The 22,707-nt window shown below is 48.8% G+C and overlaps 1 protein-coding gene across 1 annotated transcript in view; it reads left to right on the top strand.

Annotated features, from left to right (window-relative positions):
• Window positions 1-4,355: 4,355 nt before the first annotated feature.
• SUSD3 (sushi domain containing 3) overlaps window positions 4,356-22,707 on the top strand; it is a 24,152-nt gene continuing 5,800 nt past the window's right edge. The window contains exons 1-4 of the mRNA XM_003795065.3: window positions 4,356-4,443; window positions 18,973-19,161; window positions 20,948-21,095; window positions 22,151-22,303. Of these exons, the coding sequence (XP_003795113.1) occupies window positions 4,356-4,443; window positions 18,973-19,161; window positions 20,948-21,095; window positions 22,151-22,303 (578 nt within the window). The remainder of the gene's footprint in view (window positions 4,444-18,972; window positions 19,162-20,947; window positions 21,096-22,150; window positions 22,304-22,707) is intronic.

Here is a 22,707-nt window from a genome sequence, read left to right as displayed (position 1 = left end):
TGTTTATTTATGTATTTTAGACAGAGTCACACTTAGTTGCCCTCAGTAGAGTGCTGTGGCTTCACAGCTCACAGCAACCTCAAACTCTTGGGCTCAAGCGATTCTCTTGCCTCAGTCTCCTAAGTAGCTGGGACTACAGGTGCCTGCCACAACACCCCACCCCACTATTTTTGTTGTTGTTGCAACTATCATTGTTGTTTGACAGGCCCAGGCTGGGTTCAAACCCATCAGCCCTGGTGTATGTGGCCAGTGCCCTAATCGCTAAGCTACAGGCGCCAAGCCATTGCTTTTAGTTTTAAAAGGTGATTTATTTTTTCAAAAGAAAGGAAGTCCATGAGGCTTATTTTGTAGTAGAACTTTCTGGGCTTGGTTCACTATGAGAGATTTTTAGGAGGAAAATTTCATTTCTCTATTGAGTACAAAACAAAATCAAGAATAAAGCAAAACAAAAAGGATTTACATTTCCACAATCATTATCCAATTTTAGGGAAACATAGCCAGCCACGAACTCTGCCACCACCACTAGGCCTGCGCTTGGGTCTCCTCCCAGGCCAGCAGGGTCCGTGGATGCCGAGTCAGGCCAATCAGGGGGGTGAGGAAGGCTTCCTGGGAAAGCAGCACCTCAGCTAATTCCTGAGGCAAGAGGAGACCCCCAGGCCAGACCCTCTCTGGCAGCATGTGTGGCAGATGTGATGCCCATTTTGCAGAATGAAACACTGAGACTCAGGGCTTACAGACATCCCTCTGCCTTTTTGGTTCCTTTCCCACCAGTTCATCTATCCAGCAAACATTTCCTGACAGTGTACTGTGTATTCTCAGTTGCAAACAGAGGCAGGGAGAGACTGAGGTTGCGCCAACTCCTCAAATGTCTGTGCAAAACTGTGCTTCCTTTTCTGGCCTTCAGTGCCCTCAGCCTACCTGTCCCTCCCATCCTCCCCTGCCTACTCCAGGGTAGCCATGTCCCCTCCATTTCACAGATCTGATACAGGCTGAGCAGGCCTTGTGGACAGGCCATACAGAATGGCTTTGCTGGAGTGTGCTGCATCAGGAAGGGCCCCCTGGAGGAGGCTGAGGCCTGGAGGATAAGGAGACAGGCAGGCATAGCCCAAGCTATTCCCAGTCTGCTTTCTGACAAGGAGAGTCTGGGAACTGGGAGCTTAGGCAGCCAAGAGAGCCAGGTAGGTGGGCCAAACCCAAATGCTGGTGGGGATCTTGCCAGTCTAGCTTGAAGGCCACTGCTCCATCCTGAGTACCTCACTGTCTCTCACTAGCCTTGGGAGAGTGGCAGGCCCATCTCCATCCTTTAGCTGGGAACAGTAAGCCTCAGTGCAAGGCTGCTCAACCTTGTCCTGGGGACGTGGAGGCCTGCCAGAGAGCAGTTATTTCTACTATGAGATGAGAGTGGCCCAGGCAGTCTGTTGTTCTTAGTAAGCTGATGCCTTCCCTCCATGTACCTCAGTTTCCCTCCCTGCATATGGTTGGGATTGCTGGGTTTTCTAGGAGCCACTGGGAAAGATGGATGGGAGAGCCTAGATCAGGGTTCAAATAGCATATGAGTTCACCTCCAGAATAAACCCCGGCTCCCTTATGCTGCTTCTGAAGATGGTTTTGGCCCCAGGTGTTTATTCTGAGGCACAAAAAGGTGTACAGTTTCCTGGAGAATGTACACCTCCTCAGGCTACCCCTTTGGTCCCCTAACAGTACAAACAGAGACCCAGTACCACATACCTGAATATTCATAATGTGTAAACCAAGGGATAGGCTCAGAAAAACATGCTCTGGCCTCCTTGATACCACCTGTCAGTTTGGATTTGAACACAAATCCTAACCCTTGGTATGTCAGAATGTGACCTTATTTGGAGACAAGGTGTTTATAGGGCTTTATAGATTCTTTAGAGAATTTTTTTTTCTTTTTGAGACAGAGTCTCACTATGTCAACCTCAGTAGAGTGCTGTGGAGTCACAGCTCACAACAACCTCTAATTCTTGGGCTTAAATGATTCTCTTGCCTCAGCCTCCTGAGCAACTGGACTACAGGCTCCCGCCACAATGCCCGGCTATTTTTGTTGTCATTGTTGTTTAGCAGGCCCAGGTCAAGTTTGAACCTGCCTGCCTCGGTGTATGTGGCTGGTGCCCTAACTGCTGAGCTACAGGCACCAAATCTCTTTAGAGGATCTTAATCAACTTAAAATGAAACGTTAGGGAAGATCCGAATCTAATACAACTGGTGTCCTTTTCTTTTTTTTTTTTTTTTGAGACAGTGCCTCAAGCTGTCCCCCCTAGGTTGAGTGCCGTGGCATTACAGCTCACAGCAACCTCCAACTCTTGGGCTCAAGCGAGTCTCCTGCCTCCGCCTCCCAAGCAGCTGGGACCACAGGCGCCTGCCACAAGCCTGGCTATTTTTTGGTTGCAGCCTCATTGTTGTTTGGCGGGTCCGGGCTGGGGATTCGAACCCGCCACCTTAGGTGTACGTGGCTGGCTCCTTAGCTGGTTGAGCTATAGGTGCCGAGCCACAACTGGTGTCCTTGTAAGAAAAGATTTGGACACAGAGAGACACACACCCAGAGAACACTGTATGAATATCACAATTAAACTGCTACAGGACAAGGAACTACCAGAAGCTGGAAGAGGCAAAGGTTACTCCTATAGACCCTCTGGAGGCAGCATAGCCCTGCAGACACCCTGATCACAGACATTTGGCCTCCTGAACTGTGAGACAAATTCCGGTTGTTCTAAGGCACCCAGTCTATGGCACTTTGTTTCGTAGCCCTAGGAAACATACATACCCTGAATGGCCAGGGGTTTAGCATTTTGGACTCATGAATGCCTGGGGCCCAGCATGGTGGTGTGGGGAGCCACAGGCAGCACTGCGTTTTCCATCCTTTACCCAGCTCCGTCCAGCAACAGGAGGGCTGCCCCAGACCTTCCCTCCCAGCCCTGTCCATAGCAGCTCCCCTTTACCTAGCAGGGAATCCTGGGGTCCCAGAAGGTGGTTTGGAGGGGGCTTTGTCAGGGTGGGCCTTTGGATGGTCTTTGGATGCCCTTCCTTACATGGCACAGGAGACGCATGATGATTCAGAATCAAGGAAACTGAAGAAAGCCATCATATGTGGCCCACAATTAAAGTGGGAACTAGGTATCATGGGGGTAGAACCAACTCTGACAGGGAAAGGGAATACCCTTACACATACTGAACCTCAGTTTTTGGGGAGCTTGGAAAGTAGAGTTGGGAAGGGGGCTTCCCTGCCAGAACCCTACTCTGTGGTCTATCAGAACATCCATGCTCTTCACTGTCACCTGCTAGGCCATCCAGAGTTCTGCCTGCCTGGGCCACCTCCCCAGGATCCCTGAAGCTTTCCTCAGCCAGCTATACTGGCTGTCCCTCAAGCTGCCCTTCTGACTGTCCCTCAAGCTACCAAACCCATTCCCACCTCAGGGCCTTTGTACCTGCCATTCTCTCTGTTAGGAATGCTTCCCCCAGCTCTGGAGAGGCACATATCAGCTCAAAGCTCACCTACTCAGAAGGCCTTTCCAGAGCACCCCTATCTCCAGGGTGTCTGTAGCCTAAGACTACATCCCCCCTTGGTGGTTGCCTAGGCAGAGGGCTACACTGGACTGTGTGGGGTCAGAGGGAGAGAAAAGGACTAGTCTCAGCTCTTGGCCCAGTGGGGCCCACCCAGAGGCGGCTGCACTTGAAGCTGGAAGAGGGCAAGCCTGGAGAAGGCAGGGCCCCAGGTGTGCGTGGGTTGTAAAGCCAGATACCAGGGGGTTGAGTCTTGCTCTCACCACCCAAGGGCAACTCAGTAAGAACCTACCGTCAAGGCACTCACCTCAGGTAGCCCCAGAAGGCCTGGCCCACAGTGAGATGGGACAGAGTTGGGTCCACACAGGACACCACAGCGGGTGGGAGGGAGACAGGGAGTGTTGGAGGGGTGGGGCAAAGGCAAAGGGTTTTTGCTCTTTACCCTTTGGTACTTGCTGAATTGTGGACCCTAAAACGCAAAACTTCACTTAGAAAAGAAATACATGAAAGCACATGGAAAACCACACCAGAACCGAAGGTGAGAACCAGGCAGGAGGGGCCAGGTCAGGATCAGGAGGGGAAAGGTGTGGGGGCAGAAGTAACCGCGCCTGCAAGACCCAGGAGGACAGACACTTCTCACCTGGCTGGCTTTGCTCTCTTGGGTTTTGGTCCTGGGTCAGGAGCCGCCCCCGGAGCACGGCCCAGGGGTGGGCGGGGCCTGGTCGGTGCACGACCCCGCCCCTTGAAGGGCATGCCTCTGCAGGCCACGCCCCTCCCGCCGGCTTCGCTCCGCGCCCGGACTAGGCTCGGCCAAGCGCCACGGAGCGCGGAGGATGCGCGGGGCGGCAGCGACTCTCCGCGGCAAGGGGAGGCCCCGGGGGCGGACAAGGGGCGCCACGCCCGCCCCCGGCAACCACACAGGTGAGGGCTGGGGCGACGGAGCCGCGTACGGGTTCTGTGCCCATTTCACAGACGGGGAAGCCAAGGGAAGGGGGCCCCGGAGATAGGGGTCACAGCGACGGACCGTCCCGAGGACTAACCTTTCTAACCCTCCGCCGGCCCAGCGGGCGCCCCAGCGAAGCCCAAGCCCAGCTGCGAACGGTCTGAAGCTAAGCTATGGCATGTAGCCGTCTGCCTAGGGACTTTGCGCACCTTCCCAGGTGGTCGCCCTGCCGCGGTCCTGGACTCCTGCGGACCGTGTGGCGGGTCACGCCTCACGGGCTCCGGGCGCCCAGTCTCGGCCTTCTTCAATGCCTGGGGAAGTGGGAACTGGCCCCACCTGGTAAGGCACTCAGCCTCGGGGCGGAAGGGGCGAGCTGGGCGCCCTCTCTACGCCAGAGAGAGGCGTCTGCTTCAGGGTTCAGTGGTAGCCACTGCGGCCCCACTTTACAGATGGAGAAACTGACCTGCAAGAGGGGAGGGGCTGCCTGAAGGCACTTTTAATTGAACCCCAGAGCAAGCACTGGGGTCAAATGCCAGTTTTGCTCCGTTAATGCTTCCAAAATCAAACTCTTTTAGAAATAGAACCAAACTGGAACCCTGTATTTCAGACGTCCCAAAGGCTTACTCCTGTCACAACTGCCTAGTAAGATTAGGTTCGTAGGGCCTGGGTGTTTCAGGCCAGCACTGGGTTTAGGCTCTTTGCACAGAAGGAGCTGAGGCCTGGAGTGGAGAGGCCCCGGGCAACTGGCAGGAGACTAGCTCTCTCTCACAGATGGGAAACTGGGGCCCAGGAAGTTAAGTCACTCAGCAAAGGTGTATACCTCAGCAATGTGGCAGCTGACACTCGTCCCTGGCCTTCCTGGGCTTGGTTAATTTTTACTTCCCCAGGCAGCTTACTGCTGGGGGTCCCTTATTTGGTGCTGGTGTGAGGAGCACTTTTCTTCTGTGTTTGAAGGTGGCCTGCCCAGAGCCTGATACATCCTGGGACCCCCTTCTACTGGCACAACAGCCTGGGGGAGTGGGTGTCCAGGGCCTCTTGAAGAGGTAGCTGGACTTTCCCAAGGTCAGCTAAGGCAAGGGAGTGGCAGGAGGCTCTGGCATATTTGCATACAAAAGGCTGTTTGCTAGGAATCTCAAAAGGATGGGGTGGGGGTGGTCTCAGAGTCCAGAGTTCTGTGCTCCTTTTTGTTCCTCTGTCCCTGCCTCTGACTAGCAGCAGCTCATGCCCCTCAGACCCTAGCACTTCCCAGTTTGGGCTTAGAATCCCCCCTCTGACATAGTGTGAGTCTCTCCACCTCTGTGCCTCACTTTCCCCATATGCTAAGTAGGGAGCACTTATATCTGCTTCCAGGCTGTGGACTGGCCAGGTGGAGCCCAGGGAGGGTCCTTGTTCTGCTGCAGGGGTAATGTGGTCATCTATACTCTTCACTCCCCTGCCATGGGGCCCTCAGTCTCTTGTGCTATAAAGTGCAAGATGGGGCTGGAGACATTTTGGCACTGTCTAAAACACAGCACTAGAGTGTGTGTTTTTCCCACATTTTATTAAAAATGGGGCTATTACCACTGGTCTTTCTAGAATAGAAATGAAGAGTGGACTTAGCATCCCAAGAGTCTTTTCTTCTCTCCCATGTGTGGCCAAGTGAGGGGCTGGGGTTGGGGAGGGTGACTCAGAGCAGGAGTTTGTAAAGTTTGGTGCATGGCCGGTCCCTGGCCCTGCTCCCAGGGCAGCTCCAGCACTCCCTGATCTGGGAGATTGTCCAGGAACGCAGGGTTCTAGTGGCTGGAGGTGACCCCCTCCCCGTAACACCCCTAGAAGGGACCTTGAAGGAAGGGCCTGGAAAGGGAGATAGCAGGAGTCTGGACAGCTAGTTGAAGGCAAGCTCTATGGGCATCTTCTTGGCTTCACCCCTGAAGCCCTGCCTCATAGCTGTGCTGTGCCCATTTTATAGAGGAGAAACTGAGGCCCAGTGAGAACTCATGTGAATCAAAGGGAGGCTTATGTGCCCCTTGATGCCTGGTTGCCTCTTGCTAGGGTGCTGGCAGAGCTGCTGGATAAGAGGCACGCTTCCTAGATGCTCAGTTTTCCCTGCCAAGGATTTAGGGGACACACTTTTCCTTAGAAATTAATTAACCACTACTGTTCTCGAGGACAGTGTGCATTCCACAGTGTGCATTCCACAGTGTGAGGGTGACCTGCTGCTCAGTCTGGGACACTCAAGCTTATAGCTGCTCTGGACCCTGTGCCCACCCTCTATGTGGAGGTGGGCTCAGAGGGGCAGGTGACTTACTTGGAGATACAGCCAGGGTTGGATGCCAGGGTCTTGGGAAACTTGCTCTCTCTCAGACCACCTTCACGTGTACACATCATCCCTTTGAACTCTCTGAGAAATCCCTCCTGAGATTTCCCATTTCACATTTAGGGAAACTGAGACTAAGAGAAAGGTCACAGAGATTCACTGGCAGGCAGGGATAAGGTTCGGCACCAAGTCTAGTGAGGCTGCTTCTTTCCCTCCTACTACCCTCAGCCACAGCCCCAGCATAAAAGGGAACTTATTTACCTTGTCCCACAGCGAACAAGGTCAGGGTGTAATGGCCGTGTGGTGCCAGAAAGGAGGACAGAGGGGCTGGCCTGTGGTCCAAGGTTCTAGATAAAAGATTAACAAGCAAGGATTGTTCTCAGACTCCCAGAGGGCTGCAGGGGTGGGGGAGGTGTGGTCTGGGAGGATGTGGACCCACTCAAGTCAGGCCTGCAGCTCTCAGTAGGTGTGGGCCAGGGAGAGAGAGGGTTTAGCTGTTGCAGGTGGGCTGAAAGCCACATGGCATCTACCAGCCACTGAACCATGGGGCTGGGCTGGGCTGGGCTGGGCCAAGCCAAGCCCCTTGTGTTTTTATTTTGTATTTTGTTCGCATCAAACCCATTTCCTATTGTCATCCTTCTCATTTACTTGCATGTAGTGGAAAAAGGGGTCTAAAGGGTACCAAATAAGAAATGTTCCAGAGAAGAGTTGGAGAACATGCAGCGTCCAGTATCCCCAAGGGTCCTGTGGGCAGGCAGGGCCTCTGCCTCTAGCTTTAGAGAATGTGGGGTGTCCTGAAGGACAGTGAGGGGCATCCCCTTCAGAGGCATCCAGGGCAATTGGAAGTTCATGAGGGTTTTAAACAGGGGAGGGAATGTGGGTCTGTCAGTCATCAAGTGTGGGGAGAAGCTGTCAGGAGTTAGTGAGAGGTGGCTGCCCTGGGACTTCAGGTTGGGGGGCTATCAGTGAGGGGCGGCTGTGGCTCTTTAGTCTGGGACTCAGGGCTTCTCTCTGTATGAGTGGGACTTAGATGTGTAGTGGTTAGGGACATGGTTGATGGAGCCCACCAGCCCCATCCACCATGCCTTGATGATTTAGAGGTGCCACCATAGCTGCTGGCACTGCACTACCTGACTGCCCCATCCTGGCTCAGAGTTTCTTGAGAGTCCTATGAAAAGGATTATCCTGAAGATGCAGAAGTCTATATACCTAGGGGCCTTGGGCAGGCCTGTGGGCCTCAGTTTCCTTATCTGGAAAATAGGCTCAGCCCAGAGGAAATGTTTGCTTGCTTCCAGATCCAGAGAAGAGTACAGGAGATCCTGTTGGGGCCTGGAAGAGTAGGGTTGAAAGTCCTTTGAGTGTTGTGGGCTGGAGGTATAGGGACTGAGGGGCTAAAAGTCCTCTGAATTCCATGGACCTTGGGGATTGGGGTCCAGTGTACCTGTGGGTCTCATGCCCCAGGGTGCTCAATTAAAGCCCTGGCCTAGGGGTGATCCTCCTTCCCCTGCTCCATAGTCTCCACAGAAGTGGTCCCATTCCTCCTTTGATCCTGGGAGGGCAGGTCACCCATTTTGTAGTCAGGGAAGTTGAGGCTGAGCTAGGTGAGAAATATAGGTCCAGGATCTGCTGTTGGAAAGTGGTTATATGAGGATCAGACCCCAAGAACCCATGGGTTAACCTCTTAAGATACCTGCCCACTCCGCGCAGTGGTTCTTAACCTTCCCAATGCTGCAGCCCTTTAATACAGTTCCTGTGGGTCACGACCCACAGGTTGAGAACTGTAGTACTAGAGGCTACAGCATAAGAGGGGGCATTCCCAGCCAGTGGCTTCTTTTCTGGTGGCCTCCCGGCATCTCCCCTAGATGATGGATTGGAGGAGGCTGAACCTCCTGGCTACCCAATGTGGGCAAAAGTTTCCCTGTGATAGTACCAGGAGGCAGACCAGGGCTCGTCCCTTTCCCTTCCTACCACAGTTACTTCCCCCAGATTCTTTGGTTTTATTTTTAAAGGAAGGCCATTAGTACAGTATGCTTAATGTTAGCCCCCAGGGCATGAGCCCCCTAGGTCAGCTGGCTAGAGATGAAGGGTTGATGCTCTAAATTGCATTTATCGCCTCTGCAGCCCCCACAAGGGGCTGCACACCCTGCACATGTACAGTGATGGGGCCAACATCAATTTTACTGAGCTTGCACTCCAAATTGTTTTGTACTTTTATTTATGTTTTTAATTTGACAGTATATACTGGGCTTCTTATAGGTCAGTATTACATTGCTGGCTAGTCTCCTTTCTTGGTTGTGGGTGGTGACTTCATGTGACCTTTAGCCTTCATGTTTATGAGGCTCACTGAGGCAAGGCAGACTCTGGGGATCTTAGTGAGGAGATCACTGTGAAGCATAGTGCACCACCTGCAGGTGCCTTCAGAGGCGGAGAACCTTTGTCATAGCCACACTTGGTGACAGAGAGCACAGGATGTGGCTGTTGACAAAATATGAACCGAGACGGGACCTCTCAGTACCCCCCCTTCTCCTCACCCCACCGTCCACACAAAATGGGCGTGGGGGTGCTCTTTCTAAGACACACTTAAAGGAAGTTAACAGTGGTGGTTTCCTTGCTAGAGCCATAGGCATCTCATTCAATCCTCACCCTACTCTGCACACTGCAGTATTTGTAGGTGGGGACACAGACCCAGGGCAGAGAAGTGACCAGCATCACTCCACTGGTAAGGCTAGGCTGACCCTTGAACCCAGTTTCTCTGGCTCCAGAGCTGGGCTTGGCTGCTTTAGATGCTCAGAAGGCTTTGGTAGCCACATCCCTCTTGTTTGACAGAAACCCATGTTCTTGCCACAACATGTAGGTTGGGTGAGTGCCCCATGTGGGACTCCAGGCCAGTGCACAGTTGGCTTGGCAGCCCTGGGCAGGGAGCAGGACAGCCCCTCCCCTCCTGAGCCTTGTAGAAGGGAGGATATGTACTCAGGGGGTCATTTAGATATCAGCAGCAGGGATCCTTAAGATTTGCTCTTGCATTTTTATGTCTTTCAAACATGCAGAAGTGTTGTAAGGATTTTATGACTATACAGCCACTGGTGTGATTCCTTAACATCCTTCCTTGCCTCCTTTACCATGTATGTCCCCATCCCTTGGTCCTCCCCGCTAGGCATCTTAGTTTTGTGATGAAGTTCTAGTTTTCTTTTTAAAGGATGTTGCCCTCCCTGGCTACTCCCAAACCTCTAGCTGGTGGGGCCTCTTCTCCAGGCCACAGGGGCCTGGGGAGCTGATGAAGAATGCAGAAGTTGCAGCTCTAAATTGAGGACTGGGAAGTGTCGGCCGCCTGGAGGCCCTGGGGAAGGGGCCACGTGGCTCGCCCGTGCCTGCCCTGTGTGTCTGCCATGGCTCCAAAATCCCATGTCCACTTTCTTGGCCAGAAGGACAGTGCATATCCAGATCCTAGGATCCTGAAAAAGCAAAGGTGTTCCTATCACTGGGTGAGCACTGATCACGACTCTTATCTGTGAGGCCAGGCGGTTGGTCCTCCCATCACTCATGCATGCATTCACTCATTCACTCATCCACTCATTTCTGTGCTGGCATCTGTGGATACAGACCACAGTAATTCGTGGTGAGTCCAGACTCAGAGTTGGAAACCTAGCTGTACCAGTGGGAGCTGGGTGACCCAAGGCCAGTGAGGGTCAGCCCAGGGTTGTAGAAAATAGCCCAAGCCAGGAGCTTGGAGCTGTGCTCAGAACTGTGCCAGCTATTGTCATCTTAGCTCATCTTGGGGACTCTTCCTGGAGGGAAGCCCTCCCTACTCTGCACATCACCCCTGGGAGCTGTGTACCCCTCTCCCAACATCCTTACCAACCTGATGAGCTAGCCTTTTAAATCCTGACCAAAATAAGAGAGAACAAAAATAAGTTAGGTTTTATTTATTTATTTATTTATTTATTTTTGAGACAAATCCTCAAGCTGTCGCCCTGGGTAGAGTGCTGTGGCATCACAGCTCACAGCAACCTCCAACTCCTGGGCTCAAGTGATTCTCCTGCCTCTGCCTCCCAAGTAGCTGGGACCACAGGCCCCTGCCACAACACCCAGCTATTTTTTGGTTGCAGCCATCGTTGTTTGGCAGGCCCAGGCTGGATTTGAACCCTTTGCTGCTTGAGCCATAAGTTAGGATTTAAATGTGCATTTTTAAAATTCACACAAAATGTTTTCCCCTTGATTTATTAACAGCTTTATTGAGCTATAATTTATATACCATACAATTCATTCATTTAGAATGTACAACTCAGTAGCTTTTAGCACAGTCATAGAAATATGCCACTATCACTTCAATTTTAGAATGTTTTTACCACCCCCAAAGAAAACACTGTACCCCTTGTGGTCACCTCCTAATTTTCCCCTCCCCCCCGGCTGCTAACAACTATTACTCTACTTGCTATCTCTGGATTTCCCTATTCTGGGTATTTCATGTAAATGTAATCATATGATAATGTGACCCTTCTTGACTTTCTTCACTTAGCAGAATATTTTCAGCTTTTATTCCTGTTGTAGCATGTGTCAGTACTTCTTTCCTTTTTATGATTGAATAGTATTCCCTTGTCATGGATGAACTACACTGTGTTTATCCATTTGTCAGTTGACAGACATTTGGATGTTTCATCTTTCTGGCTATTGTGAATAACGCTGTTGACATTCATGCACATGTATTTGTGTGGGCTTGTGTTTTCATTTCTCTTGGAGGTTTACCTGTGTATGGGTAGAATTACTGGGTGATAGGGGTAATTCTGTACTGTTTGAGAAACCACCATGCCATTTTCCAAAGCTACTGCACCAATTTATGTTCCCACCAGTAGCCTATGAGGGTCCAGTTTCTCCACATTCTTCCTAACACTTGTTATCTGTTTTTTTATGTATAACCAGCTTGGTAGAGATGAAGTGGTATCTCATTGTAGTTTTGATTTGCTTTTCCCTGAAGTTAAAAATGTTGAGAATCTTTTCATGTGTTTATTAACTGCTATTAGCGTATCTTTTTTTTTTTTTTTTTTGGCCAGGGCTGGGTTTGAACCCGCCACCTCCAGCTTTGGGGCTGGTGCCCTACCCTTTTGAGCTACAGGTGCTGCCCTATTAGCATATCTTTTTTAGAAAAATATCTGCGTAGATCCTTTGCCTATTCTAAAATTTCGTGGTATTTTTATAATTGAGTTGTAATAATTCTTCATATATTTTAGGTACATGTCTCTTATCAGATACAGGATTTCAAAATATTATCTCTATATCTTTAGGTTGTCTTTTCATTTTATTATGTCCTTTGAAACATGAACATTTTTAACTTTGATGAGGTCATCATTTTTTCTTTTATTGTCTTTGGTGTCCTATCTAAGAAACTATTTGCTAAGATTACAAAGATTTACCCTTGTTTTCTTTTCTTTTTTTTTTTTTTTGAGACAGAGCCTCAAGCTGTCCCCCTGAGTAGAGTGCCGTGGCATCACAACTCACAGCAACTTCCAACTCCTGGGCTCAAGGGAGTCTCCTGCCTCCGCCTCCCAAGTAGCTGGGACCACAGGCACCCACCACAACGCCTGGCAATTTTTTTTGGTTGCAGCCATCATTATTGTTTGGTGGGCCCGGGCTGGATTCGAACCCACCACCTTAGGTGTATGTGGCTGGTGCCTTAGCCACTTGAGCCACAGGTGTCGAGTCTACCCTTGTTTTCTTCTAAGAGTTTTACAGTTTTAGCTCTTATTTAGGTCTTTGATTAATTTTAAATTAATTGTTGTATATGGTGTGAGATAGGGGTCCAACTTTATTCTTTTGCATGTGAATAGTCAGTTGTCCCAGCACCAATTATTGAAAACTATTCCTTTTTTATTGAGTTGTCTTGGCACCCTTATTTCAATCATTTGATCACAAATGTGAAGTTTTATTTCTGGACACTCAATTCTATTCCTTTGATCTATGGTCTGTCCTTAGGCCAGTACCATGCTATTTTGATTGCTATAGCTTTGTAATAAGTTTTGAAATAGGCAAATGTGAGTCCAATGTTGTTCTTTTTTCAAAACAGTTTGGCTGTTCTAGGTCTTTTGCATTTCTATATGAATTTCAGGATTAGCTTGTCAATTTCTGTAAAGAAGGTAGCTGGGATTCTGACTGGGATTATATTGAATCTGTAGATCAGTTTGGGAAATACAGTAGTGACCCCTTATCCAAGATCCCCAGTGGATGCCTGAAACTATGGGTAATATTGAACTCTACACACACATATATACCTGTGGTAGGGTTTTTCCTCTACATATATACCTGTGATAGAGTATAATTTATAAATAGACACAGTGAAAGATTAACAATAATAACTAGTAATAAATAGAACAATTATAATGATATACTTTAACAAAAATTATGTGAATGTGGACTTTCTCTCTCTCTCTCAAAATATCTTATTGTACTTATTGTAGTCACCCTTCTCGTGATGATATGAGATGATAAAATGCCATAGGATGAAATGAAGTGATAGGCCTTATGATGTAAATGGAAATTTTGGAAATAAGCAATTCATAAGTTTTTAATTGTGACACATTCTGAATAGTGTGATGAAATCTCACTCATCCTGCTCCATCTGACCTGGACTGGTCTTGGTTAACAGACCTACTGTCCATTATTAGATCTACTAGTATGAGCCCTTGCAATTGGTGCTGAGCCCTTGTGTTCAAGTAACCTTTATTTTACTTAATAATGGCCCCAAAGTGCAAGACTAGTAAGGCAGTTATTTTTGGGCCATGGTTGACTGTAGGAACCTGAAACCATGAAAAGAATAACTGCAGATAAGTTAGGGGAGACTACTGTATGACCTTCTTAACAGTATTTATTAATGCATCTTCTGATCTGTGAGCGTGGGATACTTTCCCCCTTATATAGGACTTTAATTTCTTTCAACAATGTTTATAGTTTTCAGAGTGTCAATTTTGTGCTTTTGTTACATTTATTCCTGAGTAATTTATTCTTGATGCTATTGTAAATTTCATTTTCAGTTTGCTTATTGCTTCTGTACAGAAATACAATTGACTTTTGTATGGTGACTTTGCATCCTACAGCCTTGCTAAAAACTTAATAGTTGGAACTGTTTTTAGTGGATTCCTGAGGATTTCCTGTATACAAAAATTATGTTATCTAATGGCAATAATTTTACCTTTTCCTTTCTGATCTGGATACCTTTTTTTTTTTTTTTGAGACAGAGTCTCAAGCTGTTACCCTGTGTGCTGTGGCATCACAGTTCACAGCAACCTCCAACTCTTGGGCTTAAGCAATTCTCTTGCCTCAGTCTCCCAAGTAGCTGAGACTATAAGCACCCACCACAACGCCCAGCTATTTTTTTTTTTGCTTGTAGTTGTCATTGTTGTTTGGCAGGCCTGGCCTGGCTTCGAACCCGCCGGCCTCAGTGTATGTGGCTGGCACCCTAGCAGCTTGAGCTACAGGCGCAGAGCCCTGGATGCCTTTTATTTCCATTTCTTGCCTAATTGCCCTGCCCCCTGGCTTTTGAGCCATCTATTTTTCTTTTCTAATTTGCCCTTCTTTTATTTTTGATGTGATTTTGGTCACTATCTTATTAACATACAAGTGCTATTTACATAGAAGAGATACTACTCCTTGTTACATGTGTGTTGTAAGTATCTAACCCCTGCTTCTTGTTCTGGGATATCTTAAATGCTTCCTCCTATGCCACCTCCCTGTCTCTACAGTGGACTTTTGGGCAGGTTAGCCCACCTCTCTGATCCTCATCTGTAATGATGATTTCTTCATTGCAAGGTTTTTGGGATTTTACAAGGTAAGGAATGTGGGATGCTTCTTGAACAAAATATTCTGTTCAAATATGCATCATCATTATTAATAGCAATGCCAATAATGAAGGTCTACAGACAGGAAGCAGTCAGAATAGCCCTGAAAAAGGCCTGCCTTTCCCAGATACTGAAGGCGCAGACAGGATGGGGGAGGCAGAGGATGAAGACTCAGGCCACAAATGACCCTGGCTGAACCACTAACTGGCTGTGTCCTTGAACCTTGATTTTTGGGGCTGCAAAATGAGGGTGGCAGTTCATCTGAGGATCCCCATGGCTCCCACCTGGGTACGTAGCACGCACTTTTCAAATACCCTGGGATTTTACCTCATTTTCTCCTCACACCAGCCTGAGGTGGGCACAACATCAGTGCTGACTTTGAGGCCGGCACAGGTTCCCTTGCCTGGGTCCCCATCTGTATGTGGCAGAGGTGGACAAGGAGCCCAGCAGGCTGGAGTCCATGTGCTCATTTCTGCGCTTTCTCCCCCACAGTTACTCAAGTGCTCAGCACAGGGCCCATCACAGAGTAAGCTCTGGGTCTTCTTGTTATTATTGTCACCGATATTCTTCTTTTTGTATTGTTGTCTTGGAGACCTGGGTGGGCCAGGTGGGGTCCATAGTGCTAAGTAGGGCACTGGGCTTGAGATATGTTGACTGAAGCTTTGTATCAGGGTTGAGTCAATCCACTAACAAATCCATAAAAAATGGTGGTTTAACTCCAGCTGGAGTTTATTTCTGGCTCTTGTTAGGGCCTAAAGGGTTTGTCCACCCATTCACACTTCTACCATCTTTGCTTCCCAACGTAGAAGTGGCATGGTACATGCTCATATCCCATTAGCCAAATTTAGTCACATGGCTGCCTAGGTGCAGGCTCACATTCTTTTGGCTTGGTCCAATTTCATGGCTGCTCCTACCTGCAGGGCCAAATGGAAAATTGAGTTTTCCATGGTGGTCACATCCCCAGCTGCAACTCTGGGGTGGGGAGAAGAGATACTAGAGGTAGACACCTCTAGGGATGGGAACTGGGGTTGAAACTACTGAGGGATGAGGCAGGTTCTTCCCCCGGGCTTGGCCATCACATGGGGCTCCAGGCACAGTGCACTAGGTCCCAATTCTATCCCTACCACTTTTGCACAGAGTAACCCACAGCTTTTCTGTGCTTCAGTTTCCCCATCTGTAAGCTAACAGAACTAGACCTTCCTCCAGGGCAGTAACACATAGCATAGCACCCATTAGGCACCCAGTGTTGTGTGTGCTGATCTAGACCCAATGTCTCTCCATCCTTCCCAGCAAAGTGAATGAATCGTAAGCTCTTCCAATCTCCATCATCTCCTCAGAGGGCCACCCCAGGCTCCACACGTTCCCTGTCAGCATCTCAGCTGAGGCTCCCAAGTTTTCTGTGGGACAGAGGCCCAGGTTAGGAAGGCCCCTGGGTACTGCAGGGGAGTGAATCAGTATAGTCTAGCCATGAACAGTGAAATGCCATCCTTCATGGTCACTGCCATGGTGAGGGAGCTCTAGCAGCCTTAACTTCTACCACTTCTCAGATGGCAGAATGCAGGCCCTGGGTGAAACCTTACTTTGCCGATGCCCCATTAATACCCTGAGCCCTAAAAAGAGCAGGGTCAGTGGCTCGGCGCCTATAGCTCAACTGGCTAAGGCGCCAGCCACGTACACCTAAGGTGGCGGGTTCGAATCCCCAGCCCGGACCCGCCAAACAACAATGACGGCTGCAACCAAAAAATAGCCAGGCGTTGTGGCGGGCGCCTGTGGTCCCAGCTACTTGGGAGGCGGAGGCAAGAGACTCGCTTGAGCCCAGGAGTTGGAGGTTGCTGTGAGCTGTAATGCCACGGCACTCTACCCAGGGGGACAGCTTGAGGCTCTGTCTCAAAAAAAAAAAAAAAAAAAAAAAAGAGCAGGGTCAGCATGGCTGGGGAAGAGGCGGCTTGACCTTTCTGAGCCTCAATTTCCTCTTCAGGTGAATTTAGACATGGGGTAAGAAATGGGCTGCTGTGCTCTGTAGCCGAAGACCCTGCCTAGGCACATAGCCAGCCCAGACAGCTGTTCCTGGATAGACACAAAACATTTGGAAGATGATATTCAGTCTATTGCACATGTTTTTTAATATAATTTTTGAAATCAGAGTCCACAGAGTTTCCTAGAGAATTGGTCATGAGTTGAGAGAGTCCAAGTAGGTTTTAAGGTTTGGGGCCTAAGCAACTGAAGGATAGAAGGACCACTTTAATTAAAATTAAAGTTAGAATGGGGGAAGCTGCATGACAAGCAGGTTAGGGGAGCTCAGGAGCTTGGCCAGGTCACCTCAGGCTCAGTGGGCAATAGGACATCTGTGCCTGGTACCCGGGTCACAGTCTTGGCTAGAGACATAGTACACAGAGAACAACGGAAGGTTGTAGTGTGTTAGCATGGAATAATGGGGTCCACCAAACTCTGTGCCACCTCTGTCTCCACCATCATCCCCATCTCTGAGTAAGTCTTGGTCCCTGCCTGTGCGGAGGGAGGGACAGTTGCCTCACGGCAATCTTTGCCTCTGCACATGCCATGCATAGCACAACTCCTTCTCCCTATTCTATACCTTTTTTTTTCTTTAATATTCCTGAAAACAACAAGAAAAACATGCTTCCAAATATTCTATACCTTTGACACACTAGTGCTACAGTGTCAGTGCACAAAAAACAGGAAATTCTGGAGAAGCAGGAGGAAGAGCCTTTTACACTTGGGCACTAGGAAACAGGCTTGAGAATGTCCTTAGCAGTTTCGAGTCATCCTTGAAGATAACTCAGATGCAGAGAACAGTGAAACAGAGGCCCATTGCTCAGTGAGCACTTCACTGCTGTAAAAAGAAACCAGCTGCCGATACACTCGAAGCAGGGTGACTCTGGTGCATTTTGCCAGGAAGGAGAAGCCAGACATAAATGGGCACAGGGACCTCCTTGCCCACCTCTGAGTCTCTGTCCTGTAACCTACGAGCTGTGTAGGAAATGATGTCAGACTCCTGCCCCAATTGGTCATCTGTCAAATGGGGATAATGATAGTTCCCCCTGGGAAGGTTGCTGCCTGGAGTGATGAGTTAGTGCATGTAAAGTACAAACAACAGTGTTCAGCCTATGATAAGTCCCTTAGAAGGCCCAGCTGTTGTTATAATTTTATAAAAATTCTTGTGATTGCTGGTGCGTCTGAAGCCTCTCTCCTTGTCTTTATTTAAGGACATCATTGTAACTGCTTTATGGCATTTTGTTGTCTGGATGTACTTTGATGAGTAAGTCATTGCCTACTGATGGAGACATAGGTTGTGTCCATCTCTTCACTAATCTATATGACTGTGAGATGAGCATCCTGGTACAGAAATCTTGGCAGCAGGTTTTTTTTTTTGTTTTGTTTTGTTTTTTGGCCGGGGCCAGGTTTGAACCCACCACCTCCAGTATATGGGGTCAGCGCCCTATTCCTTTGAGCCACAGGCACTGCCCGTTGGCAGCAGGTTTTAATTTCCTTTGGCCATCCTCGGGTGCGTGCATATACAGTGTAAGGTCCTTTACGTATTCATCAAACTCCATCAGGAAAGGTTTGGATCTGCACCCAGCCTGGAAGGAGTCACTCCCCAGTCCTGGCTGACTGGCACATTATCTTCTTTTTATCTTTGCCGCATTGATGAGAGTAAGATTAGCTCTCATTTGAATTAGCATTTCTTTGATTACCTGTGTGTAAGCATTTTTTCATGTCTGTTGGCCATTTGTATCCCTTGTGAATTGCTTATTCACATTAGTCCATTTAAAAAAAAAACAAACGATGTTCAGCATTTATTGATGTGTAAGATCTCTTCATAAATTAAGGCTTTATTTAATGCCTTTGCTATACATTTTCTAAATATACTTTGCTAACTTTTTCCATCTGAGTTTATGTTTGTTTTTCAGTTATTAGAAAAGCACAGAAGCTTTTGCTTTTTACTCTTTGTTCAGTCAAATCTGTTGATCTCATCTTCCTCTTTTCTCCTTGATTTCTGCCTTTCGAGCTATGCTTAGATAATAAAATAATTGTGTATTTACCTTTATTGCATCTTCCTCTTTTCTCCTTGATTTCTGCCTTTCGAGCTATGCTTAGATAATAAAATAATTGTGTATTTACCTTTATTGTCTTCTGACACTTGTTTTTTAACATAGTGATCCTTAGAGCATGTAGACATTTGTAGAGTGTACTTCATGTAGGGATCCGGCTCTGCTTTGGCCCCCGTCTAGATGGCTCCATGTGGCCTTCTCCGGAGCTTCCTGTGGTGGTTGGAGGGCCCCTGCCTCCTTCCTGCAGCTGTGCCAGCACCTCCCTCCGTGGTTCCTGCCCTGCCTGCCATCCCTCACTGCCACCTCTCTCCCTAGGCACATGTGTTCAGCTGCGACTGCCCCCGCAGGGCACCTTCCAAGTCCTTCGTGGTGATGGTGCTTCCGTGGGAACTGTGCTTCTATTCCACTGTCCCTCCGGTCATCAGATGGTGGGGTCTGGCCTCCTCACCTGCATCTGGAAGGGGAGTGTTGCTGAATGGTCTTCAGGAACCCCTGTGTGCAAGTGTAAGGTCCCCTTCCTCCTGAGCTACCTAAAGCTCAGTAGCTGTGGGGGGTAGTGGTAGGGTGGTCCTAAATCCCATCACATGGCTGGTGTTGATGTCCACTCACAAACTGGGCCATTGTTTAGGGTCCCATTCCCAATGCTGGCAGCTTCCTTGCTCCATAGGAGCCATTGCCCCTTAGAGTGCCACGTCTATAGCATGGACTCAAGGCCTGCCAGTAGGCCTCCAATTTTGGCTCGGCCACAGACTTGGCCCTTCACTGCCAGGAGGTTACCTGTGCTACTTGAGCCTGTCACTTTGGCATCTGTTAAGTGGGAAACTATGTTCATGCAGTCATTCTTTCATGCATGCTCATGGCAAGCCTTAATAGGATATTCTGTGTACCAAGAATTCTAAGTACTGTGGACACAGAGGGCCTTAATGTGCCCAGCTCTGGAGCTGCCAGTCTAGGGGAAGACATAGTTTTCTCATTTTCTGGTTGTATTTGTTGTAGAGTGTTAAAGGGCCCATGAGATCGTACCTGTTGAGCATGCAACGCAGCATGTCATTGCCAAAGTGAAGCTGAATGTGTTATATTAATGTGATTTGTGCATAAAAAGGGCTCAGAGTCAAAACAGTTTGGCACATGCTGGGTTTATGGGTTAGAGGACTTCTCAGAGCTTTTAAAATGATAATGTGCTGGTAATGAGATCTGTTAGGATTAGATTCCAACAGGCAGAAAACCCAGAATTATAACAGAGTTAATGACAGTGGAGCTTAACCCTTAGGATGGGGCAGCCAGGCTCATGGTACTTCATGGAAGTGGGACTCAGGCCTCTTCCCTGGCATGCCTCTGTTGGGCGTGGCCTCAACATCATGATCCAAAGTGGTAGTAACTGTATTCCAGACAGTAGTAATGGAGTGACAGGGTCCCTAGGGTGAAAGGGCATGCTCCAGTGTCTCAGGGAAGTTCTCCTACATCACTTTCCCTTATCTGCCATTGGCCAAACTTAGCCATGTGACTATTTGGAAACATAATATTCATTCTGGAGCAGTGTCCAGCTAGGAAGCAGGGGAAATGGAAACTGGGAGACATGAGTATATGGTGTTACTCAAATTAGGATCCCAGGGCCTTTCTTGCCCAGAACTTCCCTTAGAATATTAGTTATTAGCACATAGCTGAGGTCACATAGCTAATTCATGGCAAATACCCTTTGACCTCAAAGATGAGCTTTGTCTTGCTTTTGCTCCTTCTTAGAAAGTGACCTAAGAAGGCATGTAGGCCCCTAAAGGGTTTTGCCAGCTTGAGGCATTGCAAAAACTCAGCCTTAGCCTGGACAAGTCCTCCTCAGTGCTGTGTCTGCTGTCATCTGCTCTCTGCAGCCCACCCTTTCCATTCCTCAGTCAGGACTCCAGTGGGTGGGAGAAGGGGCGGCCATCATGCTGAACTCTTTGTCAGAGCTTCTTTAGTTGGCCACTCTGAACTCCTACACATCCCGCAAAATCTGGCAAAAATGCCTCCTCCTTGGCGAGAGTCTTCCCTAATGGCCCCATCCCCAAACACAGTTTTCATAGACCTTTGCTCAGCCACCAGAGCTTCACTGCCTTCCCCATAGGATGGGACACACCAAGGGTCAACAAGGCCCCATCTTACTCCTGGACCCCATCCACCCCTCTCTTTGACTTCCTGGTTCCTGGGGTCCCATCCACCCCCAGGCCCTGTTTCCACCACCCCTGGGACTCCCAACTCTCAGGCCTGGTGGGTCTGGTGAGCTGTATCCAGGAGCTGGCAGTTGTCTCCTGCACAGCTATACCACCACATGAGACCTTCGGCTTCAAGGTGGCCGTGATTGCCTCCATTGTGAGCTGCGCCATCATCCTCCTCATGTCTGTGGCCTTCCTCACCTGCTGCCTCCTCAAGTGTGTGAAGAGGAGTGAGCAGCGGCGCTCCAACAGGTACGGCAGCCTCATGGCCTCAGGGTTCTCAGGGTGCTACTGGGAGTAGACTCTGTAGGAGTGCTTCCTCCTGCCACCCTGCTCTAGGCTCAGGTCTAAGAGTCCCTGGGAGGGTGCTCTGGCTAATAAGGGAATCAACAAGTGCTGCCCCAGCCTATATAAGCATTACAACTGTGGAAAAACATAGGCCAGGCCATAGGTTTATATTATTATTATTTTTTTAAATAGTCTCTGTTTGTTGCCCTGGCTGAACTCCTGGCCTCAAGTGATCCTTCAACCTCAGCTTCCCAAGGAGCTGGGACTACAGGTGCACGCCACTGTGCCTGGCTAATTTTCTATGTTTTATAGAGTAGTGGTCTTGCTCTTGCTCAGGCTGATCTTCAATTCCTGAACTTAAGTGATCCTCCTGCCTTGGCCTCCCAGAGTGCTGGGATTACAGGTGTGAGCCACTAAGCCCAGTCTGCACACACAGGAAATATATGATACATCCTGCTGTGCTAGCAGTATTCAGGGCAGCCACAGTCACCTCCCATACCTCCCGGGGGTGTCACTGTCACCACAGACTGAGGTTTGGTTGTATATATCCCACAGGTGATAGCCTAATGCCAGGTTTTATTCCTCACAGTAATTTATTCTTTTTTTGTTATTTATTTTAGTATTTTTTTTATTGTGGTAAAGTACACATAACATCAAACTTACTATTTTAATCATCTTTAAGTGTACAGTTTGGTGGCATTAAGAACATTCACAGGATTGTGCATCCATAAGCACTATCACCAGAACTTTCCAGCATCTGTTTTTGTAAATAAAGTTTTATTGGCACACAGCCACATTCATCATCTACTGGTATTTGGATGCTTTTGAGCTGCAATGGCAGAACTGTCTTAGGAAACAGTATATGGCTCACAGTGCCTAGAATATCCACTGCCTGGGTCTTTCAGAGGTTTTCTAACCTACTTGGACCCTGCAGTACCCTAGGCCAGGGTAGGGCACAAATGCCACTTTCAGGGACATATGTGCATGCTCAAAGTCCTTCACCCCAAACTTTCCTCCAGGTCAGCCCAGCTGTGGTACCAGCTGAGAGGCGAAGACTTGGAGACAGTTCAGGCTGCGTACCTTGGCCTCAAGGGCCTGAGCAGCAACAGTACCAGCAGCAGCAAGCCTGGGAGCTGGCCCATCCAGGCGCATGACAACCACAGCTTCACTATGTGAGTGCTAGTCTGGGCTAGGGGTGGGGGCCCAGTTCAGTAAGGCCCTGGAATAGCTGCCATTCCCACACACTGAGAACCTAGGCACCCCCAGCCCTTCTGGGCCCTGAACTTCATGTCAAAACAAGAGGCAAATGTTCCTTGTAACATTGTGTTCTGACTGTGACATGCTAGTACTCATAGCTTTCCCATCCTAGTACTCACAGCTGTCCTCTCCTAGTATTCACAGCTGTCCCATCCTTGTACTCACAGCTGTCCCATCCTAGTACTCACAGCTGGCCCATCCTAGTACTCATAGCTGTCCCCTCTTAGTACTCACAGCTGTCCTCTCATAGTACTCATAGCTGTCTTCTCCTAGTATGCACAGCTGTCCCATCCTAGTACTCACAGCTGTCCTCTCATAG

Source organism: Otolemur garnettii, unplaced genomic scaffold (assembly GCF_000181295.1).
Source record: "Otolemur garnettii isolate 467f Iridium unplaced genomic scaffold, OtoGar3 scaffold00088, whole genome shotgun sequence".
NCBI lineage: Eukaryota > Metazoa > Chordata > Mammalia > Primates > Galagidae > Otolemur > Otolemur garnettii.
This window is presented reverse-complemented; position numbering and strand designations above follow the sequence as displayed.